The sequence below is a fragment of the Protopterus annectens genome, chromosome 1.part1 (genome assembly GCF_019279795.1).
Source record: "Protopterus annectens isolate FY-2018-M chromosome 1.part1, PAN1.0, whole genome shotgun sequence".
In the NCBI taxonomy this organism is placed as follows: Eukaryota; Metazoa; Chordata; order Ceratodontiformes; family Protopteridae; genus Protopterus; species Protopterus annectens.
The window spans coordinates 1465319679-1465346535 of record NC_056726.1 but is presented as its reverse complement, the minus strand read 5'-3'; the positions used below and the strand labels follow the sequence as shown (position 1 = coordinate 1465346535).

Below are 26857 nucleotides of genomic sequence, written 5' to 3'. Positions count from 1 at the left end.
CCTTCATCCCACCCTAGGTGCACTTCTGATGAAATCCAAAGCACAGGGTTTAAGTACTAATGTGCTGTTAAAAAGTTCCTATTTTCACTAGCTTCAAATACCTCAAACATGGAGTGCAGCAATATGTAAAATATAGAAACTGCTAAACATTCTACAAAATATGCAAAATACCACAATACATGACAAAAGATGCACAAAAATAAAAAAGAACCTTTTTTATTACAAAGATATTTAAAAATTGAAAAATCTCAAGCAACATTTCAGACAGATACTATGACCACTTTAATTTAAAAAGAACATGGACATGTACTTGGCAAAATTATAACATTCATTTCTGGAATAACAGTTGACTGACTCAGCTGCTCTACCATTTAAGTTCTAAGAAAAGTGATTGGAGATCCAACTCCTTGCAGAAACAGTGGCACAAAAAGGCATTCCCCTTGGGTTTCATACTGTCAAAAAGGGGTTGCTTGAAAATTCCGAGTCCTTTAGCTTGCTGCAGACAAGCAAAATCAGCTTTTACACTAATCTCAAGAAAAGAATTTTTAAGAATGTTATACAGCTGTACTTTGTTTCTAGTCAAAATTTTATTTTGAGTGTTTATAACCTGAATACCCAATAACAGGGCTAGTTCCTGGAAGTTTGGCCTGTTTAAGTGACTCTGCACATTAAGTGAAGGTTACAAAACTAGACTCTGCTTTCCATGAAGGAGCACCATTGTCTGCTACCACATCCAGTTAGAGAAAAAAAATATTTCCAGATATTTAATACTTTTCTATAAGCATTCACTTTTTATAAGTGGTTCTATATCCAACCAGGAGCAAAAAGATGCATTTCAGATTGAAAGACTTGTTAATCTATCAAAATGGGGAAAACAGATGGAAAAATCAGATACAAACATGAATTACAACACAGTTTTCCTCAACCAATGCCCAAATTTCAGTGGCCAGAAATGGAAAGAGTATTCTCTTCAGGAGAAGCAGCTATCACCTGCTGCTGCCCCATGGTAACAGACCAACTTTAACCAGACAGCAATACGCATCCAGCTTTCAACACTAAAAGCTGATCTCAATAAGACAAGGATGTATTGGCACTCCAGAGTACCTAAACTTCCTCAGCCAATGTTCTGAAATTATCTCCTTTTTTTTTCAAGAGGATTAAACAGGGTGTGGTCTTTATTCAGATAACTATTTTCAAATAAAATTTATTTACAAATTATCCTTGATAAGCTACTAATGAAGTTTATTTCAGAGTAGCATGGTGAAGGTGAAAGAAGATCTTTCAGAATACAAAGAAGGGAGCGGGGCATCTTTCTATCAAAGTTCTACGGTCCCCTTTCTCCAGTCCTACTAAAACAGCTATTCAAGCTAAAAGAATATGAAAATACGTAAAAAATAAATAAAACTGAAGAGTGAAGGCTCTGGCAATCACTAGTTCATAGATTGCCTTCGTAATTTTTACAATGGTACTGACATGCCATAACTATACACCCCTCAGTGAAAATACTGTTCTACACAGACTGCAGAGGTCCATAGCACTTCAGCAGTTACATTATAAAACCTGTGTGTAAGAGACTGCAAAGCTGCTTGTGAATGCCATTGCCAGCACTTTTGTAAAACAACTCGTGCTTTAACACAGCAGCCCAGTAATGTACTTGTACATAACATCTAGCAGTTTAAGGAATGGGTGAACAAGGCATAGCCCACTGCTACTACAGCCAACGCTTAGTGTGCAGCTGATTAGTTAAGTCCAGACATTGTTCAGAAACACTCAAGGTACTGGTACAGCAATCTGCTACTGTATGCACATGACAAAGGGATTCCTACACATTTTACCATGTGTCATCCAAAGCTGCTGGGATAAGCTTCTGCTCTCCAGAAACCCTTAAGCACAAAGCAGGTATCAATGAGAGTGATCCAAATGGCAGCCTAAGCTTCAGCTCCTCCTAATCCAGCACTGTTAAAACAGTATGGATTTATTAGTCATTACTTTTGCTCTAAGGAAACCATTCTCATTGCTTTATTTTTTTTCCAGAAACATTTAATATGAAAGGGACAATGCTGACTTCAGTTTTGAAATTACACACACTGTGTAATCTGCTTGTGTTAAACTGGTAATTACATTTCTCTCCATACAGACTGTTCTAAGTAAATGTACATAGATGTTTTCATTTTTTAACCTTAGCAATTTACTGAACTTACAAGATCACCATAATTTGCTAAATGTTATGGGAGACTAAGAGCTACAGACTTGATAATATGGTCCAGATTGATCACATATGAAGCAAAATGCAGCTTGTTGAAAAGACCACTTTTCCTACGCATTAGTTCTACAGATGAATGCAAACAATGTCAGTATGTTTGCACAAATTGTGAAATATGCAAAGTGAAACGGGCTTCACAAGACTTGTAATACAAAAATCAGTATTATGCCAATAGTTAAGTGGTTTCTGTGGATGAATGTCAATCTGGAAGCTGCTGTGTTAAATTATTAGGGTTTATAAAATGCCAAAGCAAAACAGCACACAGATCATTAAAAAGGACAGGAAACCTGACTGGTTACATTTGAAACAGAACCTGCCAAGTCTCCAGCACATTTTTGTGCTTGTGTACAAGTGTATGAGCAGTGCAGTCTTCAAGTGCATCCTCTTATCAATTCCCAAATAAATGGAGATAGCTGCAACTTCTGGATCAGGATGAAAAATAATTTATACGAGCTGTCAAGATAATGAAATAGGAAAACACAGAACAGGCCATTCCAAACAAGGAATGCCAATGCTAGTCTACAGTAGCCATGCATGGAGAAAGTCTAACGAGATGCTGATGGTCCCCTCTTTATACTGGCTTGGTCTCTTCTTTTACTCTGTTAGGAAAGAAAAATTGTTTCAGTGTGTTAGAAAATAAAATTTCTTTCACATGATAATTAAAACAAATTACGCACTTACCTTCAAAGAAAAATTGGACCGTTTGTGGCAGCACTGCAGAGAAACACTGCTAGCCTAGCACTAACCATATATTGTTCCCTCTACATCTGCAAAGGGAAAGACTGGAGTACCTACTCCCATTACACAGCACAATTAGGCTAGACGAACTAATGAGGGCAAAGTAGCTTTTCCCCCTTCAACCTTCATAAAACTTCACAATGCTCTGAATCACTAACATTTGTGCTTCTGTAGTAGGTGAGGTCCAACCCAAATTCCAGAGCTATGACTCCTCCTAATACCAAAGACAAGGTCACATTTCCTCAAAAGAGGAGGGAAGTCAGCACAATCTTTAGTTCTGTGTGCGCAATGGCAGCTGTCAACTGTGTATTTGGTAGCAAGAATTACTTTGGCTCAATTTCCATGGCTGAAAAGACAGTGGAGAAACCCAAATGGGTGTGCGCCTGCTTGGCCATAAAAGGGAAGGAAGAAAACTCGAAGCTAGGCCAGCTGCAAAAGTGTCAAGTTATTACTGCAACATTACACAATACTATGAACAGCTACTCATTTATCTTGCTTTTTTGGTTTCTGCCTCAACTATGAATATCAACCCCCTTCAAAGCCACCAATATGGACTGCAAGGAAAAGCCTAATGAGTATAACAGCCACTCAATGGGGGCCCCAAGTATTTTTTCTGCAAGCTGCTAACCTCCCACCCCCAAAACAGCCGCTGCTATACTGATGGACTGCACACTTACACACGAATGGATTTCAGCTACAGTTCACGAATGGCTTGTGCTCCTCAAACCTCCTGGATGCAAATGCTGCAATCTCTGGCCAATCCTAGTTGGAACTTTTGCAATGGAGCTCCCAACATATTTTGCCCTTAGGATAAGTAAGGTGGCTTCAGTTGATCACTTCCATTCCTCTTTTAAGACGTTTGCAGTGGCTGAGCCACTAACAGACACATCAGCAGTGTTTTTATACGGTTATTCCTTCAGCATTCTGATTTCAGATATTAGGCTGTCAAACAGTTATGTCCAGAAAGGCTAAAAGCACCAAATCCTTCCCCTTTCAAACAATATGAAAACAGACAAGTCTCAATGAAATTAAACTTTCCAATCTACTGGGCATCAGGCAAAAAAGTACAGTTGTGCAACATCTTACCATAAAATACTGCATGACTACTATAAGAATTGGAGTAGGTTAGAAAAGACTGGCAAGTGATTGGAAAAATTACCAAAGAACAGAAGGGCATCTTGGATGGCTCCCAAATAAAGACAAGGTGGTTTAGGATTTCTGCTTGGATGTGTATGGATATTTTTATATCCAAGCAAATTCCAGAAAATGTTTCTGGAAGCAGATAAATGCCAGAGATACGATAAAAAAGAGGCAACTGGGAACACGGGAAGATGCAAGTCTTTGTAACGTGGGAGAAAACTGGGGTACACAGAGAACTCATGTGAATGCAGGAAGGGCATGCAGACTCCGCACAGAAGGCACCCCAGCAGAGAACTGAACTGAAGAACGTCTTGCTGTGAGGCAACAAAGTTAACCGCTGCACCACTGTGCTGCCCAACATAAGAAATCGCCGCAGCAGGTGACTGGATGTCGGCCAGTATACAAGAGTCTTTCACTTCTGTAGGATGCTTGGTACTTCACATGTAGGCTGGTGTTGCAAGTCTGCCATAAAAGTCATGAACACGCGCATCTACCTCAGAACTGAATTTCACAGGAGGAAGCCAACCTAAGGAAGGCAGGGTATGACCATCCGAGGAAAGTAACCAAACCACCAGGGGGGAGGAGGAAGGGATTAGAATACAGGAACTGAGAACGAGATCTATTGTTACGGTAAGTTTTTACACAACTATTATATGTTCTTCTATTCATCTGTTGCAGTATTCTTAATACGAAGGAGAGTACAAAAAGCTCATGAGGAAAGAAGGTGCAGTTAGCTCTCCAAAAAGCTATAGAGTACGGCCCTGGCAAACCTGCTCTGGACCCAGAAATGACATCTAATTTGTAATGTTTAGTGAAGGTATGTACAGAAGTCCATGTAGATGTTTTGAGAATAGAGCTACTGTCCAGTCCCTTGAAGACGGCACCTGACGAAGTTGCAGCCCTAGGGTTAAGGGGCTTTACAAAAGAAACAAGGGTTTTACCATGCTTCACAGAATGAAATGGCCTTAGAAATCCCAGTAGAAATAGTCTGTTTGAAAACGGGCAATACCAGAGCCCTGGGATGATGGACAAAAAGCCCGGCTGATTTTCCTAATAATTTTGGTCTTGTCTAGGTAAAATCCAAGTTGCTTATGCACATCTAGGGTGTGCAACACCTTCTCACTAGAATTTTGTAGAGAAGGAAAGGATGCAGGTAACGGAATGGATTGGCTGAGTGACAAATTTGTTCATGACCTTCGGCATAAAAAGGATTGGTATGCAAGGATACAGTCTTTATGGAAAGACTAAAAAAAAAAGTGGGGGAGGCTATCACGGCCTGGAGCTCAGACACATCCAGCTGAAGTGATAGCTAGGAGAAACAGTTTCCCCAGTAGCAATGATGCTGATGCAACTGGCTCAAATGGGAGAAGAGTCAGCTTTTCTACCACAAAATTAAGATCTTAAGGTGGAGGAATTGGTTTCTTGGGAGGCCTAATGTGAAGGACGCCTTTAACTGGCTAGTCTCAAACCTGCTAGCTAGATGGAGGACAGAGGCAGACGGGTAGAAACAGCTGATAAATGGACCTTCACTGAAGAAGAGTAGGCCAAGCCAGCAAAGAGCAATTCACACAAATAGGTCAGAAGCAGAGGGACTTCTACTGATAGTGGATCCTGGTTTTGTAAGACAACAAATTTAAAGTCTCTTCCACTTCGCTAGGTAAGACTTTCTGGTATTAGGTTTCCTGGCCTCCTGCAGACACCTAAGCACGTCCTCCGAGAACAGGTGTCTAAAAGGAATTCACCCACAGAGTAAGCGGGACAGCATACAAGTGGGGATGGATGAGAGTTACTTTGTCTTGTGTGAGGTGGTCTACCCTGTGAGTTAACTTCTGGTGACTGCCCTTGGCTAAATGCAAGAGGAAGAACCAATGCCGTCTTGTCCAAAAGTGAGTTGCCAGCAAGATTTTTGAACAATACATTCGGAAAGATTGGAAATCTCCCCCTCCAAGAAAATGAAAGGGTATCCACCTTCCAGACCAGAAAATGAGAGACCTGGGCACAAAACTGTGGACGTTGTCTGTTCATGGGGGAGGCAAAGATCTATTTAAGGAATACCCCACTGATGGACAATGTCCAGAAACATCCTTTCGTGGGACTGTTAGGGGCCTGCTCAAGGTGTCTACCACACAATTTTGGTTGGATGGGATGCACAATGCCTGGAGCATCAACCGGTATTGGACTGCCAGCTCCCCAAATCTGGAGTACCAGCCTGCATAACAGGTAAGATTTGGTTCCTCCCACTTGCTCACACACCAGAGGACTATCACTGAACAGTTTTAAAGGTCCTGGGAGAGAAAGGATGAAAGGTGACTAGCTAGCAGCTGAGCCCTCATCTCCCTTGCACTGCGTTCCCTTTGTTGAGAAGGTGACCGTACCCCTAACCCCTTGAGCTTTCAAGTTTCCAAAAGGTGCCCCCATCCTACATCTGAAGCATTTCTGAACAGCTCAAACTGGAGGGAGGGGATGCAAAGGGAGTCCTGGGTTAAGACGCACTTTTTGGATCCACCACTGAAGCTCCCTCTTCAGACAAGGGATGAGAAAAATTGGAAAGTCTAGAAGGCGCAAATGCTGCATCCAAACAGACTTTAGAAACCACTGGGAGTTTCCTCATGTGATGTTTTGCCAGAGGGAACACTTGGATAGTGGATGCCATGAATCCCAAAACCCTGAGGAACTCCCTGGCTGAAACGTGGTGTGGAGGCAGAAGGTTTTTGAAACTGGATGCAAGGTCCACTGCCTTAGGAGGAAGAAGAGACACTTATGAGGTTTGTTTGAATCCTGCACCCCAGAAGATGCGATCCTGAGAGGGGCTGAACACGGATTTTTTTTTTGCAGTTTATGGTGAACCCCAGGTGTTGTAGAAGAGAAATGTTAAAAAGAATGTTTCACTCTGATCGCTGGAGAAGCTGACAGAGGAGATTGTCCAGGTAAGGGAAAACGTGGATGCTCTGAAGCCTGCAGTAGGCAATCACAGGGGCTAGGCATTTTGTAAATTCCCTTGGTGCAGTAGAAAGTCCAAAGAGCAAAGCAGAGACCTGAATGCGAGGAAGCCACAGAAAAATGTAAGGACTTCCGCAGATGAGGTGTACGGGAATGTGCAGAGATGCATCCTTAATATCCAAGGAGGCCAAGAAGGCTTGTGACAGAATAAGAGGGAACAAGGTTTGAGGAGTAAACATACAGAAGGGGGTGTACCTTCAGAAAGGTGTTGAAATGAGACAGACCCAAGACGAGCCTCCAACGGCCATCTTTTCTGAACACCAGGAACATTCTGGAGTGGAAACTTCTCCCTTTTTAGCCTTCAGAAACTTCCTGAATGGTTCCTTGGCTCCATAGGTCTAGCATTACCTCTGGAAAGGACACTTGTTCTGTTGGTGGTTGGGGAGTGCCCCTGAAGGAAAGCAGGTAATCCCATACCAGAAGGTATCTTTTCTAATAATGGAGAGAACCCAGAAGTCTTGAGTTGTGCTATCCCCACACTAGCAAGAGACAGAGGCAGACGCTGGAAAAATGGAATGCCAGTGCGGTGGTTTGGACAGTCAGAGGGCAGCAGGCTTGACTGGAAAGGGCCACTTCTGAACCAGAGTTGCAGAGGCAGCCCTGGACTGTTTAGACCCCTTACCATCCTTTCTTGTTTTAGGTTGAGGAGGGTGGGAGTGCCTATGTACAAAAGCAGTTTTTGCTGGATAACTTCTCTGGAATTTAGGCACTAGAGACAAAAATGTGTTTAAATTCCTACAAATCTTCCCTTTTTCTGCATAGATTTAAATAAATTAGCTGCAGGACCAAAGTGGAATTGTCCAAAGGGGCATCCATAAGCTTAGATTTAATATCTAAATTACCCTGGCAGGGGCCTCTGACTCATCATAGTTGAATTTGATGGAGTGGCAGACTACCTGTGAGGAAGGTCCATGCATGGATGCAGCCAAAGTCTTATTGTCAGAGTCGGGTAAATCTGCAATGACCTGGGATAGGTGGTCCAGGGCAAATATGGTTGTGTGTGTGGTAATTAATGGCTCTAAATGCCAAGGTGGCTAATGCGTACACTTTTTTGCCTAGTCTTTCCAGGTTCCTGCTCTCCTTATCTGAAGGAAAGAGAGGCTGAAGGCAGTAAGAAACCTGGATGGTTTGTCTGAAGCCAGTTACATTGCAGATGGATCTGAAGGGCATTTAAACAAGAACTTAGTCCTCGGGCTTCTTAGGACCAGGATGCTGGCAATCAGGGGCCTTGGAAGCAGAGGTGAAGGTATCCAGGAAAGCAGGGAATAGTGGAAGGACTGAGTGACTCCACATGCAGGAGTAGTAGTACCCCTTTTTGTACATCAGATAACAGAGTGCTACCTCATTTGAAATTCTCTCTCATTTTGACCAGGATTTCACCAAAAGATTTCTTCCATGGGTGAGTCAGTTCCATTGGGAGTCCTCTTCAGGGAAACAATCTAGACGGGAGGGGATCTGTGAAAAGTAGGCCAGAAATTCCTATTCTGAGGAGGGCTCTTCATCAGAGGAAAGCTCTGCCCTGACATTTTTGTGGAGATGCTGGCGAGGGTGGTGTAGGGACTGTAACAGTAGAGGGGGATTAAGGGCCTTGAAGACCGTGGGTGAATTGTTCCCAGTCACTGAAGTTCCTTGGGAGGGGACAGATTTTTTGTTTTTGCTTCTTTTGATGCAGATCTGCCCTACTTAATGTAGGAGGGCCAGACGTAGGCCTACAGTCAATGATATCAGAGCGAACTTCCTCCCACACCAGAATCTGAGGTATCTCTTTATGGCCTTTGGTTATGAACCCTTGTTCCTCCTGTCCATCCTGGACAGATGCCTGTTAATCCTCTGAGGAAGTGCCAATGGTGTGATCCAAGGCGGCCTCCACATTGGGCTCTGGCTGTGATCTGGAACTAGGAATATACCTCATCTCCAAGGCTCTCATCTACCTCAGAAGAAATGTCCGTATTAAAGGGTGTAGCAGCAGCTTCAGGCCTCAGCTTTCTGGACTTCCACTTAGCAACCAACTTAGCAACCAACTCGACCTTGGGACCATCGCACTTTTAGCTAACAACTTTAAGCACTGGTTTTCCAAGTAAATGGCTATGGAGAAAAGTCTTCTTCTAAGGGTCTTCTGTACAAAGGCCTGGCAAATGGGACAGGACTTGTGATCATGGGTAAGCCCTAGGCAGAACAGACACTGAAGATTGTTATTTTTATGTGGAATTTGTCTTGCACACTGGCATTTGTTGCCTTTCCTGGATGACATGAACTTTACCACTAAACAGAAGTAAAACAAGATTTCCCCATTGGGGCAGTTATGCAGGAAAAACAGCAAATGGCTCAGTAAGCAGACTGATGTTCAAAGGTGGCATATGGACTGGTGGAACACAAGTTCTGAGGTAGACGTTGAAGTCACTTATGGCAGACGTATGACAGCAGTAGACAAGTGACGTACCACGCATCCTACAGTAGTGAAAAACTTTTGTATACTGGTAAACGTCGGGTCACCTACTGTGGAGATCTTTCACATTAACAACACTGCAACAGATGAAAAGGAGGATGATAGATCTGTGTCATTCGGTCCATTCCTCTACACCTGGGTCTTTGATCATTCACTGGATCAGTCTGTCAGCTCTAAAGCTTAGGTTCGTGTTCAACCTCCTCCCCCCTACCCATAATTCCCCTGTATCACAGCAGCTACCTCAGATTGAGTTTGCCCCTCCAAAAAAAAAATAACCCTCATCAAGGTCTTCAGAGTAATAGGAATATAAAGCGGCTGAACAAGATCCAAAGCAATGACAGATCTGCTACAAGTGATATGTACTGATGACAAAATATATCAATAAAAATAGCAAGACAGGGAGAGATGGAAAAAGGGTAGTAGCCAAATGGATGCAATATAACATCACTTATAAAAAAGTTATATTCTTACCATAACACACTATTGGCTGTTTTTCTGTCCATTCCTCTATGTATGGGGCACAGTCCCCAGCAACTTGAATAGTTGCATGGCCCTAAGGAAAGATTCCCAAGTACAGCAGGGCCAAAAGCAGCTCTGGCTGTAGACTGAAAACTTCCTCGCTGCAAATTGGACAATGTGTGAACTTTTTACCAGGAAGCGAGTACAATCAATGGGGACACTGGAGAAAGGCTGTAGATGAAGCCACTAATCTAGCTGAATGAGCTTTAGATTTTGAAGCAAAGGACAAATATTTTGCTGATATACACAAGATACATTCAGACAGCTGTTTGTCCCAACTTAGCCTTCACAAATAAAATGAACAGTTGCTCAGACTTTGATAGAGGCCGTTCAACGCAACTAACATCCATCAACGCAACTAACATCCAGCATGTGTAAGGTGTACTCACCCTTGGAGAAATTTGGAAATAATAGTGGCAAATTTATGGCCTCAATGATGGAGGATTCTGACGCCACCTTTGGTAGAAAGGATGGATTTATTCTCAAACTGTCTCTCTGAATATCACATAGGAGGTTTTGAAGAAAACACTTGCAACTCAGAAATCCTTCTTGCAGAAGTTATGGCCAAAAAAGTTTTCCATGACAGGTACTTCAGGTCAGCTTTAGCAGCGGGTTCAAAAAGGGATGTTGTCAAGGACTGTAAGACAACTGTAATATCCCAAGGTGGACCTGGATCTTTGAGAGGGGGACGTACCAGGAAGGCACTTTGAAGAAAAGCATTAGATAACCTGAAAAGCTACAGGTCTCTCTCCTTGGAGTAGCTTACCGCCTCTTAAATAAGACATGCCAGAAAATCTAAAATTACAAAAAGCAGAAAACTTCTACTTGCATTTGTATAACTTCCTAGAAGATGCATGAGAAGACAAAAATGTTAACTGAAGGGGAAAACTGGACTGTCTAACCATTAGAAATGAAGAAACCATGCTGTCAGTTTGAGTGTCTGGATAAGGATCTCCAGTGAGTTAGTGAGATACTAGAGGTGGGTCAGAGGCCAACTCCCAAGGCAGGGGAATTAGAGGAGGATAGAGGAAGGGAAACCACACCTGTTGAGGCCAAGGAGGGGCTGGGTATGACAGAAATTTTCAGCACCACTGCTCTCTGCAGAAACTTTGTGATGAGTTGAAGGGGGAGGCGTAAAGTTGTCCCAGTGGCCATGAATGCATCACAGCATCCCTGGGTGACTCCCTTTTGTGGAGGAGAGCAAAAACTTGCTGCATTTTATGTTCATGAAAGAGGCAGATAAACTAATAATGATGCCCCCCAGTGGCTGAACATTTGTTCAACTACAAGGGGCATGACCACTCATGAGAGAGTAGACAGAATCTGCTCAACATGACACTAGAATGTTGGATTCCCCAGGATGTGCACTATCAGAAAGCAGTGTGAAGATATCCATTGCAACACTCATTGTCTCAACACAGGAGGCAAGATCTGGTTCCTCCCTGCTTGATGCAGACAGCCATGTCTGTTTGAATGGAAATCACATCCAAGGAGTGCGCCCTGCAATGCTAGGACGACTGCCCTCATCTCCAAGATACTGACATGCAGGCTGGCCTCTAGGAAATCTACGTTCCTTGGAATTTTCTTCTCAAGTCATACCCCCCTCCCACTTAATAGGGACGCATCTGTAGTCACTGTGGCCTTAAAGCAAGAAGAATAACGGGACATCCCTCTTGAAATAGAGGTGGACTTATCCAAAGAATGTATTGTTTGTAAATGTTTGAGAGAATGATCAGAGGACTAAATGACTGATGCCAGATGGACCATTGTACTGAGTGTCCACTGAATTACTTTAGAACCTGGCTAGAGGGACAAGAGTGATGGAGGCAGCCAGAGAACATAGAAAGTGAACAGAACCAGCTTAGCCAGTTTTTTTTTTATTTTTTGTTTTACTGGGAATGTCCAACTTGGAACGAGGCCAATTTTCAGTGAAGGCCAGGTGAGAAATGCTCCAGACGCATGTCTTTGAATTGTGGGAGGAAACCCACACAAATGCAGGAAGGACATGCAGACTCCACACAGAAAGCACCCCAGCAGAGAATCAAACTAGAGAACCTCTTGCTGAGTCTACAACGCTACTGCTGCACCACTGCGCCATCCATTTTGTGACGGCAAGTACAGTTGTGCAATATCTTACCACGTTAGCTGTCCTTTTCACCATTGCAGTATTCATTACAATAGGGTTCCTCTACCAAGGGCGGCCCGACGTCCAGCCAGTATACCCAGTCTTTAGGTTGCTTTAAGGTATGCCATACATCACATGTACAGTCCTTGCATAGTGTAGGATATAAAGGTGATGCCCAGAAGTACCATCCTTAGAACTGACAGCTCAGTAGGAAGGCCAGTCCAAGGAGTAGTAGTAATCAGTACATGCAAAAGAGAACGACCCGGGGGAGGGAGTGAATACTGCAACAGTGAAGAAAAGGACATCTGTTACGGTATGATCTTACACAACCGTAATATGTCCTTCCATTTCACTGTTTCCCTACCGTAATAAATACGGAGTTCAAAACCCCAGGAAGGCTGGGAGGAGTAAGGACCAACAAAGCTCTCTAGAAACCCATGAAGGATGGCCCTAGCACAACCAGCTCTGAAAATTCCATCCAACTTCTATGCATACATTTGCCAAGCATTATAAGTCCACATAGCTGCATCAAGAACAGTTACTATCCAAACCCTTGAAAAAAGCACCAAAAGCCACATCTCTAGCAGAATGAGCCTTAACCAAAGACAGGCTCTGACCATGAAAGGAATAAAGTGATGGCTTTAGAAATCCAAGAACAACTAGTTTGCTTGGACACAACCAATCCTAAAGACAGAGGGTGAAATAAAAAGCTGATCAGATTTATGAAATGTCTCAAGTCTTATCCAAATAAAAATCGGAGTTATGTATGCACATCCAATGTGTGCAGCACCTCCTCAGTGGCAGACTGCAGAGAATGGAAAAAAGGGGGTAAATGAATAGATTAAGGGACAACTTCTTCACCACCTTGGGTAGAAAAGTAGGATTAGTGCGAAGGGACACCATGTCCTTGTGAAACACCAAAAAAGGACAAACCATAAGTACTTAAACTGGAGCCATGGTAATTTTGCTGAAACAAAAATTAAGATCCCAAGGAGATGGAACAGGTTTTCCTGGAAGACCTAATGTGAAGGACACTTAAGGAATTGTTTAGCTCCAAATCTAGAAGCTAAAGGAGGTGATAAAAGTAAACAAACAGAAATAGCTGATAAGTCGGCCTTATAAGCAGCCAACCCAGCACTGAACAGTTCACACACAAGAGAACCAAAGGAACATCCACAAAAAAGCGGATCCAGGTTACAAGAAACACCAAACAGAAAACCTCTATTTGGATTAAGTAGGATTACCTATTTGTGGATTTCCTGGCCTCCTGTAGGATACCAAGTTCCTCCTTAGAAAAATGGAATCTATGTGGAATCAAAATCCATCACCCACAGTGTCAAGCTGAAGAATGGACAGGTGCGGATGGAGGAAAGATTCCTTGTCTTATGTTAGCAGGTCCACTCCGTGAGGTAAGTTGTAATGACTGCCCTTGGCTAAATGTAGAAAAATGAACCAATGCTGTCTATGCCAAAAGGGAGGCGCCAACAAGATTTTGGGAGCATTCTGTTGTACTTTGAACATGACTTTTGGAATCAGAGCGAGGGAATGGAAAGCAACAAAAAACATACCCTTCCAAGAAACGGAGGACATCCATCTTCCAAATTAGAGGACCTGTGACTACGGTACAAAAGAGAGGAATAAGAAGTTATGTACCTACCATAATGTTCCATGTTAGTTGTCTTCATCAAGCCTTCTTTCTTGCTGGATGGGTTCGGAGCCGATCCTCGGCTCCGACTCAGCCTTTTACTAAAGCTCGAGAGCTATTTACCGGGTCGAGGCCTCCCCTTATCCCACAATGCTAGGCGTCAGATATCCAGATCTCGTTTGGAAAAGCTAACACCATAGGAAAAAAAAAACACTAGTTCCCACCAAAGGTTTACCTACAGTGCTACAAACACAGTAGGACGAAACCTAAAAACAAGGTCAACCGTAGGAAGAAGGCCTCAAAAGGGATTCTTCTCGGTCCTAGCCAGGCTAGGGGGATGGAGGGTGGGACGCAAGAAAGAAGGCGAGATGAAGACAACTAACATGGAACGTTATGGTAGGTACATAACTTCTTAATGTTAAGTTGTCTATCTCGCCTTCATTCTTGCTGGATGGGACAGAGTCCCTAGCACCTTAGTCCTGGGTGGCTCATCGAAACAGACTCTTGAGCACAGTGGAACCAAAATCAGCTCGACTTCTGGAGGCCATATCCAACTTGTAATGCGAAATGAAGGCATGAGGAGTGGCCCATGGTGCTGCAGCACAAATAGATTCCATTGGAAGTCTAGCCTGAAAAGCTACTGACGTAGCCAATGCTCTGGTGGAATGAGCTTTTGGTTGACTGAAGTTCTTTATGTCTCAGTTGGTAGATCAAGGTAATAAGAGAGGCCAGCCACCTGGACAAGGTTACCTTAGAAACTGGCAGGCCCTGCTTGCCCTCAGCATAGGACAGGAAGAGTTGATCTGATTTTCTTGGCTGTTTGGTCCTATCCAAATAAAAACGTAACTGCCTGTGAACGTCCAAATACTGTAACTTTTGTTCAGCTCTGTTTGAATAATTAGGAAAAAAGACAGGAAGATCAATAGCCTGATTGAGATTTGTTTCTGAGGGTATTTTGGGCAAAAAGGAAGGATTGGTCCCGAGTGAAACTCTATCTTTGTGAAAAGTAAGATATGGAGGGCGAACACAAAGGGCTTAAAGTTCCGATACTCTTCTGGCTGAGGTGATGGCTACTAAGAAGAGAGTCTTCCAGGAGAGTAACTTTAAGGAACAAGAAGCTGCAGGTTCAAAAGGAGGGAGAATCAATGAAGTTAATATCAAGTTTAAATCCCATGGGGGGGGGGATCTTTAACCGGGGGTCTAAGTAACATAGTCCCTTTAAGAAAAGCCTTACAAAGTTTGTGGGACATGATACTGGACTCTGATAGGCTAACGTCAAAATTTGCAATAGCAGCCAATTGGACCCTAATGGTGGCAGCTGAGGAACCTGCTCGAAAAAGTTCCTCCAAAAAATCTAAAACATTTTGGGCAGGGGCTGTAAAGGGGTTCATCTTCCTAGCCTCTGCCCAGAAAGAAAAACGTTTCCACTTATTAGCATAAGTCTTCCTAGTAGAAGGTTTGTGCAAAGAAAGCATGATTTCACGCACTGGCTGAGAAACATGTGGAAGCCTGGCTAAGGTTGGAAGTGGAGCAACCAAGCTGTGAGGTTGAGAGAGTGAAGGGATTGGTGCAGCCCGCCCGACTGATGGATCAAGAGGTCAGGCACTGGGTCCAGATTCCAGGGCTGCTCCAGCAGGTGACGATGCAGGAATGGGAACCAAATTTGCCGAGGCCAGTAAGGAGCAATGAGGATCATCCTGGATCCCAAAGCGGTCGCTTTCTGTATCAGTTTTGGAATTAAGGGAAAAGGAGGGAATGCATAGAGCAGACCCGGGGGCCAATCGTGAACTAGAGCGTCTCTGGGGGAATGGCCTGGGAGGGGGAAGAGTGAAGAAGTCGCTGCACTTGTTGTTGAGAGGGGTTGCAAAAAGGTCGCAGCAAGGTTGACCCCATCTGCGGAAAATTTTGTCCGCTACTAACTGATTGAGACACCACTCGTGAGGCATAAGGATTGCTCTGCTTAGCCTGTCCACTATGACGTTGGACTTGCCAGGGATGTGCGTTGCTATCAGAAACCGTTGAGAGGAGATTGCCCACTGCCAGAGTCTGAGTGCTTCTCGACATAAGGGATAGGACCTGGTTCCACCCTGCTTGTTGATGTACCACACTACAGACATATTGTCCGTCTGAACTGCAACAGTCCCAGTAGGTAGAGTCCTGAAGAGCTTGCAGCGCTAAAAGTACCTCTCTCATCTCCAAGACGTTTATGTGCAGATGGTACTCTAGGGGTTGCCAAGTGCCCTGGACAGTCCTGCCCTGAAAACACCCCCCCCACCCGATCAGGGAGGCATCCGTTGTCACCGTGGCAACCGGAGGAGAAAGTACAAACGGTCTGCCCTGAAAAACTTGAGGGGAGACCATCCACCAAGAAAGGTGGTCTTTGCATGATAGGGTGATTATTATGTTGAGAGACATCAGAAGCTGTTGAAAGGACCATTGGGTAAAAAGCATCCATTGAAGAATCCGCATGTGAAAACGAGCCAGGGGAAGTAATGTGATTGCTGCTGCCATGAGACCCATGGTTTTCAGCACAAATCTGGCCTGGATTCTCTTGCATTGTAGTAACGTTTGAACATGGTGAATGACTAATACTCTTTCTAATGGAAGTTTTGCCGACAGTTCTTTTCTGTTTAATATGGCGCCTATAAAGGTTGTAGATTGACAAGGTGACAATGCAGACTTTGAAGTTTATGGAGATACCTAGCTCTGAGCAAGTTTGGATGGTATAATCCCTGGCTCGGATTAGCTGATGCCTGGTGGAAGCAGTTAGGAGCCAGTCGTCTAGATATGAAAACACCTGGAATCCTCGCCATCTCAGGTGAGCCATAACCACTGCCATGCATTTGGTGAACACCTGGGGGCTGTGGTGAGACCAAAGGGCAGGGCTCTGAAATGATAGTGACTGGCTCCCAGCCGGAAGGGGAGAAACCTCCTGGAGTGTCTGTTCATTCTGATATGTTAGTATGCATCCTGAAGGTCTATGGAGCACATCCAAATGTCCGGACCCAAAAAGGGCAGAATGGACTGAAGCGTGACCATCCGGAACTTCGTTCTTTTAACAGATTTGTTTAACCTGCTGAGATCCAAAATGGGTCTCCAATCCCATTTTCTTTGGTACCAATAAGAACTTGGAGTAAATCCCGGATCCTTGCTGGTCTGCTGGATTGCTCTTTTTTTCTAGCAGTTCTGAAATTTCTAGTACTGCTTGTTCCCTTAGACCGGGTGGAACATCTGGAAGGGACCTGTTTGTTTGCATAGGGGTGTGGACAAAGGGGATTTTGTAACCCTCTGATATGATAGACTGTGCCCATTTGTCTTGTGTGAGGAGTCGCCAGGCTTCTGGGTACAGTGACAATCTTCCCCCGACTGCCTCTGAGTGGACAGTCGGGCAGTCCCTCAGGGGTGCTGAAAGGGTTTGTCAGAACAAGATTCCCTGCTACCCTGATTTTGCGGACTCCCTCTGCCCCTCGGGTGGCGTCTGTTGTTCCCTCCTCTGCCCCTGGAGGGAAACTCGCCACGTGTGTCAGGCACGACTCCTTGGAGTTTGCGAAACCACATTTTCCCACTCTTCTGACCTTTAGGGTATGGTCTAGGAGGAGTAGAAAAACGGACTCCCATGGCAGAAGAGAGTCTTGCCTTCCTGCTCACACCTGGTAAGGATATCATTCACCTGTGGTCCGAACAAAGCCGAACCATCGAAGGGGGTATTGGTGAAGGACGCCTTAAAGGGGTCAGCAAAGTTACATAACCGCATCAAGGCATGTCTTCTCAAAGCCATGCCTGTCCCTGCGGCTCTACTCGCTCCATCAGCTGCATAAGAAATGAGCCACATGGAGGAGATGACTATAGAATTAAGGGTCGCCAGCTGGGAGTTAATCTTATCCTGAGACCCCGCAGCAGATGGATCCTGAAGGGTATCACCCAGTTCCTTGAGGAGATCTCTCTGAAGGCGGGTGAAATGGCACAGATAGTTCAGTGACCGCATGGAAAAGGTCGTTGAAGAGAACACCCGCTTCCCGTACCTGTCCATTGTCCTAGATTCTTTGTTAGGTGGATGGACAGGCACTGAAGGGTCAGCCAACTCCTCCTTAGTGGCTGCTGCAACCACCATGGCATCAACAGGGACACCCTTTGTAAGAAACTGTTTGTCGGACGGGGCTGTAATGAATTTTGTGGGCCTGCGGGGAGTTGGTTCCACTGTGTCCAGGGCCGTCCACGCCTTCCGAGCCACTACTTCCATGAGCGGGTTGAAAGGTGGAGACACCCAGGAGGTGGAAGGGCAAGAACCAAACGCGTCTAGATACACCAACTCGTCCTCGGAAGGGTTGAGGCCGGTCCAGTTCCCCCTCTGCTTAAGGATCTCAAGGATGTCTGAAAAGGAGACATCCCCAGAGGGGGACCTTGGGGACCCTTCTGAATCCTCCAAGTCGGTGTCAGAGGTGACTGACTCGGGGCAGCTAACATGCTTCCTCTTACATTTTCTCTTCCGAGGGGGCTCCTCAGAGATCAGGGGAGGCCTCGGAAGAGGAAGATACACCAAATGGGGCTACCTGGAGCGCTTGTTCTCCACGCTTGGGGTCAGGAGGATGGACAGACGCAGGCATCATAGGGGTAGGAGCCGAAGGGGTCTATCGTGAAGCCGACACCGGAGTTGGCATGCTCCTCATGACCTCAAAGGCGCCCCCATCAGGCAGAGAAGAGGGTCCCCGCTCCGAAGAGACGTGAACCCCTCCTGGCACCGAGAGGGACGGCTCAGAGGCCGATGTCAGGGCCGAGTTCACCTGCACCGAGGCCCCGAGAGGAAGAACGGGGTCGGACAAGGGTCCGATGCCACTCGCCCCTTGGATCCCTCCAAGGACGGAACCAATGAAGAGATCAGAGCCGAAGGGTGGGGCATCGGCTCAGACATTCCGACAATTCGAGCCCCAAGCAGCTCCGGCTCCGAACATGGTAGTAGAGTCGCTGGAGGAACTGTTGAAGGAACAGGGATAGCCACAGTCTGTTGAGAAGGGCTAGTCAATATTTTGGCCAGTGCCTGCAGCTTAAGAAGCCTACTGACCAACCTCTCTAAGTCATGGTCAGATAGCTTGGAGGACCAAGAGGAATGGGATCTATGGCTCTGCTCCGATTGTAGTAATGGGGAACTGGGAGCCGAGCGAACTGACTCTAAGGAGGGGGATCTCGAATGCTTTCGGCTCAGAGAAGGCTCCGATAAAGTTGGAGCAGACTGAGGTCTCGAAGTGTCTGTTCCGACCAGAACCGACGAAGAGGCAGAAACACCGCTCGGCATCAGCTCCGAACAGGGAGCCGACGGTTTGGCGGGCTTTAAGGATTTCCCCGACGAAGGCTTAGCCAGGGATCCTTCAGGTATTAACAAGCCTCTCATAATGAGTTTATTCCTACGCTCCTGCAGGACTCTCGAACTGAAAGCATGACAGACCGAACAAGAGTCCTGCAGGTGTAGGGGGCCCAAACAAACACAAGAAGTGTGACAGTCTGTCAGAGACATCTTCTGACAGCACGAGTCACACTTCTTGAAACCTTGGTATCCTTAGACATGATAGAACAGATACCAAGGGAAGTTAAACTAGTGCTTAAAGCACTAAACACAGACACACACGCACTAGAACTATCAATACTATACCTCTACACTACAACAGTTATAAATAACAAAAAACACAAAAATTACATATATATATATATATATATATATATATATATATATATATATATATATATAAAACAATACTATAAAGAGACAGGCCTAACCACTACCCCAAAGGGGGGGAGGGGGGGGGGGAAGGGAAGAAAAACACTAAAAAAGGAGATCCTAAGTGGGTCTAAAGGGGAAACACGATCTAATAAAACTAATATATAAGAAAATCTAAAAACAACTGACAGTAAAATAGTAGTAAAAGAAATATACGACCTGGAGCCAGTAAAAAACGCAACCTCGTAGCTAAAGCGGCAAACGAGATCTAGGTATCAGACGCCTAGCATTGTGGGTTAAGGGGAGGCCTCGAGCCAGTAAATAGCTCTCGAGCTTTAGTAAAAGGCAGAGTTGGAGCCGAGGATCGGCTCCGAACCCATCCAGCAAGAATGACGGCGAGATAGACAACTTAGCATCTAATATATAAGAAAATCTAAAAATAACAACTCTGACAGTAAAATAGTAGTAAAAGAATTATACGACCTGGAGCCGGTAAAAAACGCAACCTCGTAACTGAAGCGGCAAATGAGATCTGGGTATCTGACACCTACCATTGTGGGATAAGGGGAGACCTCGTGCCGGTAAATAGCTCTTGAGCTTTAGTAAAAGGCCGAATCGGAGCAGAGGATCGGCTCCGAACCCATCCAGCAAGAATGAAGGCGAGCTAGACAACTTATCATCCTGTAGTTCTGAAATCCTTCTAGCTGAAGTGACTGCTAAAAGGAAAGCAGTCTTCCAAGAGAAATTTTATGTCTGCAGTAGCAGCTGGTTCAAAAGGAGGTAGGGTGAGTTTTTCCAGCACAAAATTGAGGTCCCATGCAGGAGTTTGTGCTCGCCTGGGAGGTCTCAAATTTTTGGCCCCTCTGAGGTACTGCTTTAGCAGGGGATGAGAAAAGAGGGGGATCTGTGTTGTAATGAGCCGAAATGGCAAAGGCATGGATTTTTTATAGAAGAAAAAGATAGGCCCTCGTGAAGCATCTCCATTAAATATTGCAGAATCTGAGGAATATTGGGTATTGCTGTGTTTATTTTCTTGTGCTTGGTTCCAGGTACAGAATATTTTCCATTTATCAGCATAAGATTTTCTAGTACTAGGCCTTCTAGCCTCCAAAATGACATCAATCACAGGATTACTAAGAGATGTAACTGGTGAAATTATTTGATTAGCCATGCTGCAAGATTCAGAGTTTGGAGCAGAGTGTCCAGAATTTGACAGTTCTGCTGAGACAGAAGGTGTCTGAGGCAGGTACCACGGAGGAAGGTGTGACATATTGCGTAGGAGTGGGTACCAGTGTTGGCCAGGCCAGTCTGGAGCAATCAGAATAATTTTCGTTTTTTCTTGTCAGACTTTTAGTAAAACCTTGGAGAGCAGAGGCAGAGGAGGAAAGGCACAGACTGATAGGTTTTTCCAGCTGAAGGATAGAGCATCCACTTTCCAAGCTTTTCTGTGATGGATTCTTGTGCAGAATTTGTCCAACTGATAGTTTTGGGGAGAGGCAAAAAGATCCATGTCTGGGCTCCATTTGTGATCCAGTTTCCATTCGTGTGGGTTCATAAGATTTCTGCTTAGTTCGTCTGCCAAAGTATTTTGCTTTCCTGGCAGGAATTGAGCTTGTAGATGTATTTGGTAAGTCAAGGCTGTGTTCCACAAAGCCATGGCTAGTCTGCAAACAGGGTAAGAATGGGTATCCCCCTGCTTGTTTATGTACCACATAACTGTGGTGTTGTCCGTCTACCAGTAGCTGTCCTGGGTGAAGAAAAGTCCTTGAAGGCTGTCAGAGCATTCTGTACAGCTAGCATTTCTTTCTGGTTGATATGTAGGTGCATTTGATTTGGGCTCCATTCGTCCTGAATGCATCTCCCTGCCAGATGGCCCCCCTAAGCATTATCTGATGCATTTGTAGTCAGGGTTTGGGTGGCAGGGGGTAAAATGAATGACAGTCCCTTGCTTTGGTGACAGGCCTCTGCCCACCACAGGAACTCCTGCTGCAGGCAAGGAATGATGGGAATCATTGTTTCCAGGCTGACACAATGTTGACTCCATAAACTTTTTAGGTACCATTGAAGTTTCCTCATATGCAGTCTTGCATATGGAATTAGTAGAATGCAGGAAGCCATGAACCCCAAGGCCTGCAGAATTTGTCTTGCAGATAGCTGGGCTTCTGTGGCCACTTGTTTGAAGTAAGTCATCAATTGAATTTGTTTTTCTGGCATGAGGTAAATCATCTGGGCAGTTGTATTCAAGCTTGCACCCAGGAATGTAATTATCTGAGAGGGTACCAGTTGTGATTTATTTTCGTTTATAGTGTACCCTAGACAAGTTAGAAGCCTTTTTACAAATGCCAGATGCTGTAGAAGAGTGTCCTTGTTTTCTGCCTGAATTAACAATCGTCCAGATAAGGATAAATTTGAATGTATGTTTGTTTGCAAAATGCAATTACTGGTGCCAGGCACTTGAAGACCCTGGGCGCAGTAGCTAAGCCAAAGGGCAGTGCAGAGAATTGGTAATGCAAATAGCCTGCTTTGAAGCACAGGTATCCTTCTGCAAGATTCCCTGATTGGGATATGCAGGTAAGCCTCTTAAGTCTAGAGTTACCAACCAGGAATCCTTGCCTAGCATAGGCATTAAGTGTTGTAGAGTCAGCATCTTGAATTTTGGAATGTCCAAGAATGTATTTAGAATGGATAAGTCCAGAATTGGACGCCACGATTTGTCTTTTCTGGGTACCAGGGTACTGGTTGAATAGCCCCCATATCCATGAGGGACATAACTTGTTTCTGGGTCTCTGCCCACTGATTTGTAGGCAGATCTGGCCATCCGTTTGGGATTGGCAACATGTGGAAATGAAATCTGCATCCCTGGGATACTACATTTAAAACCCACTTGTCCTGGGTAATTAGATGCCAATTTTGTGCATGAAGTGCCAGCTTTCCCTCCAAAGGGGCTGCCAAAAGATAAGTGCTTGGTGATGGCAGAGGAAAGTCATTGAGACTGTTTACCGTACGGAGGTGCCTTGCTACTTCCAGATTTGGAGGTGGAGGCACCCCGTTTTGTTCTGTAAGCTCCTTGTGACAGAAACCTGGAGCCTTTGGAGTGTCTGGGTTTGACCTGAGCGGCTCTGGTGGGTACTGGAAAGGACCAATTCTTAGTAGGCCAGTGCCTACTGAATCTGGGAGGCTGCACTTGTAGGAAATCTTTTACAATTTGCATAGATTTAGCTTCGTTTTTTTTTTCAAAACTTCTGCTTTATTACCAAATAGACTGTCCTGTTGCAAAGGAGCATCCAACAATTTTGCTTTAACATGACCAGGCAGATTTTGCTCCTTGAGCGAAGAATGCCTTCTTATCACAGATCCAGTTACAGCGGCCCTGCAAGAGGCCTCCAAGGAATAAAAAGTACAGTTTTGTACCTACCATAAATGTAGATGTCCGATGGGTATGCATCTGCAGTCATAACAAATGGGTTGTCCTGCCTCAGGCAGCCCTTCGGTCGGCCGGATTCCAAAGTCTGGGTCTGGCTTCGGCTGATGTCATACTTCACCCGACGTCATAGCTGCTAGGGTATAAAGGCATCAGCCGACACCATTTTCCTCAGTGTTTCTTGCCCCAGATGCCAGGTGCCCTCTAGGAAGGCTAAATTTGGATAAATGCAAATAGATCCAAACAGTAGAAAGCATTCCCCCAGCTAGCTAAAGGAGGGGTAAGTACCCTAGGAATACCACAGAGGGGAAGGAGGGTGGGTAATCCCGACTGCAGATGCATACCTATCGGACATCTACATTTATGGTAGGTACAAAACTGTACTATGTCCTTCAAGGATGCATCTGCAGTCATAACAAATGGGTAGAATACCATAGCCAAACTGGGGGAGGAGGCACTAAGATAATGTTGGTGTAGTTAAGATCCCTTGTAAAACAGCAGTTGCAAAGCCTGCTCGGGATCTGGAGTATAAAGGAAGATTATAATGCTTGGCAAATGTATGCACGGAGCTCCAAGTAGCAGCTTCTAAAATGTCTTTGGTAGCCACTCCTCGTAGGAAAGCTGTAGTGGTGGCTGTAGCTCTTGTGGAGTGAGGCCTGATATTTTCAGGAGTTGTCTTTCCATGAAATGAGTAGCAAAATCGAATGCAATTTCCTATCCATTTTGAGATTGTCTGTTTTGAAATTGCTTTTCCTTGCACTCCTGTTGCATATGCTACCAGAAGCTGGTCAGTTTTTCTGCTGGCCTTGGTTCTGTCCAGATAGTAGCACAGTTGTCTGTGTACATCCAAGGTGTGTAGTAGTTTTCCCCCCCTATTCTGTGGGTTGGGGAAGAATGTAGGTAGATGTATGGCTTGGTTCAAGGATACCCTGGATACCACCTTTGGCATAAAAGTAGGATTGGTTCTTAGAGACACTCGATCCTGATGGAAGATAAGGAAAGGCTGCACTGCCATTAATGCCTGTAACTCAGATACCCTTCTTGCTGAAGTGATTGCTAGCAGGAAGGCAGTTTTCCAAGATAAGAACTGTAAGTCTGCTGTTGCTGCTGGTTCAAAAGGGGGAAGTGTTAATTTTTCTAGCACAAAATTGAGATCCCATGCAGGCAAACGTGGTTTCCTTGGAGGCTTTACATTTTTGATCCCTCTCAAAAATCGTCTGAGGAGAGGATGAGAGAAGACAGGAGGATCCATGTTGTACTCTGCTGAAATTGTTGATGCATGTATCTTAATGGAAGAATAGGACAGACCATTGTGGAACAGTTCTGCTAAGTATTCCAGGATGTGTGCTAGGTTTGCTAGAGTGACATTTTCTCCCTTTTCTGCACTCCAAATGAGGAATCTTTTCCATTTGGCTGAATATGTTTTCCTTGTGGAGGGTCTGCGAGCCTCCAGGATAATGTCCTTAACCCTCTGAGATAAATCAAGTTGGTTTTGTTTTATGCAATTTTCCAAGCAGTTAGTTGCAGTGTTTTTAAGTTTGGATGCAGGTTCTTGTAGTTGTTCTGCATTAGAAGTAAAGGACATAGAGGTAGATGCCATGAATGCGTCAGAGACATGCTTGTCAGTAGCGGGTACCAATGTTGCCTCGGCCAGTCTGGAGCTATCAGAATTACCTTTGGCTGTTCCTCTGATCTTCAGTAGAACTTTGTACATCAAAGGAAGAGGTGGAAAAGCATATACTGTCAGGTCCTTCCAGCTGAAAGAAAGGGAGTCCACCCCTCCAGGCAAGTGGGTGGCATACTCTTGAGCAGAATTTCTTCAGTTGGTAGTTGTGTGGGGAGGCAAACAGGTCTATCTCTGGCATTCCCCATTTCTTTGTTATGGTTTTGAAAATATCTGGATGCAGCATCCATTCGTGAACATCCGTGGTAGTCCTGCTTAAGCTGTCTGCTAGTGAATTCTCTTTTCCTGGTACAAATCTGGCCTGCAGTTGGATGTTGAGATTCAGGGCCAAGTTCCACAGGTCCATTGCCGTCCGGCATAGAGGGTATGAATGCGTGCCTCCCTGTTTGTTGATGTACCACATGACTGTGGTATTGTCCGTCCTTATCAGCAGGTGTCCTTGCTGGATGAATGGCCTGAATGCCTCGATTGCATGTTTCACTGCCAGCATCTCCTTTAGATTTGTGTGTAGATTCAGCTGGTCTTGTGACCATAGGCCTTGGATACACTTGTCTTCCATGTGTGCCCCCCAGCCTAAGTCTGAGGCGTCCGTGGTGATGGTCTGCCTTGGATGTGGTTTGTGGAAAGGCAATCCTCTGTTTATCTGACAGGCCTGAGCCCACCACAGGAATTCTTTTTTCAGACATGGAATGATTGGTATCTGGGCTTCTAGACTATGTCTGTGTTGAGACCATACATTCTTTAGGTACCATTGTAACTTTCTCATATGCAGCCTGGCATGTGGGATCAATATTATGCAGGATGCCATGTAACCCAGGGCCTGCAGGACTTTCCTTGCAGTAAGCTGAGTTTGTCTTGTTAATGCCATGAAATAGACTGGTAGTTGCTTTTGTTTTTCCTCTGTGAGAAAAGCCATCTGAGTTATTGTGTCCAGTACTGCACCCAAAAAAGTTATCCTTTGAGATGGCACTAGTCTTGATTTTTGTATGTTGACTGTGTATCCCAAGGCTTGCAGCAGTTGCATGACATTGGCCAAATCCTTTATTAATTTTGTCTTGCTGTCCGCTTGTATTAGGCAGTCGTCCAGGTACGGGTAGATTTGAATTCCCTGAAGCCTGCAATGAGCAATTACTGATACCAGGCATTTCGTGAATACTCTGGGCGCAGTAGATAAGCCAAAGGGCAATGCTGAGAATTGATAATGCTCTGATCCTGCAAGAAATCTGAGGTGTCTTCTGCAATCTGGTCGTATAGGGATGTGCAGGTATGCCTCCTTGAGATCTAGAGTCACCAGCCAAGACTCCTTGCCCAACATGGGAAGAAGTTGCTGTAGGGTCAGCATTTTGAATTTTGGAACAATGAGGTATGTGTTCAGTGCGGACAAATCAAGAATAGGCCTCCATTGACTTTCTTTTCTTGGTACAAGGAATAGTCTGGAGTAAAATCCTTGGCCTTGTTCCATAGATGGTACCTTTTCTATTGCTCTCATCCTTAGTAAACTGATGATTTGTTTTAGAGCCTCTGATTTCTGGCTTGGTGGAAGGTTTGGCATTCCTCTCTTTTTTGGTAGAGTATGGAAGTGAAACCTGTAGCCCTTGTCTATTGTTTGTGAAGTCCATTTGTCTCCTGTAATACAATGCCAATTTCTTGAGAATAAGGCTAGCTTTCCACCCAAGGGTGCTTCCAGTTGTTCCCTGGTAGGCAGAATCAGAAAGAAGTCATTGTGTCTGTCCTGTAGAAGTGGTTGCAGTCGCAGCAGTGGCGGCACTTCTTTGGTTGGCAGGTTGCCACTGACTACCCCTGTAGGCACCCCTAGATTGGCCTCTGCCTCTTGAGCGTCTATTTCTGCTTCTCTGTGCTCTGGTGGTGTCTGGAAAGGACCAATGCTTTGAAGGCCAATTTCTGCTAAACCTCGGAGGTTGGACCTGCAAAAATTCCTTGACTGTTTGGACAGATTTTGCTTTTTCTTCCACTTTCTTTAGAACCTCCTGTGCAGGGGAGCCAAACAAACTTTGTTTCTCCATAGGGGCGTCCAGGAGTTTAGACTTAACATGGTCTGGTAAGGATTGTTCTTTTAACCAGGCATGCCTTCGAATCACTGCTCCAGTCATAGCTGATCTAAATGAAGCCTCCAGGGCATCATAGCCACATTTTAAGAAATGATTA

General features: G+C 44.8%; 1 protein-coding gene across 1 annotated transcript in view; it reads right to left on the bottom strand.

Annotated features, from left to right (window-relative positions):
• Positions 1–200: 200 nt before the first annotated feature.
• The window catches only part of HDAC1 (histone deacetylase 1), a gene marked incomplete in the record, with an annotated part of 2014892 nt that continues 1988235 nt past the window's right edge, over positions 201–26857 (bottom strand). Inside the window, 1 exon segment of the mRNA XM_044082464.1 lies at positions 201–2862. Coding sequence (XP_043938399.1) covers positions 2858–2862 — 5 coding nt within the window.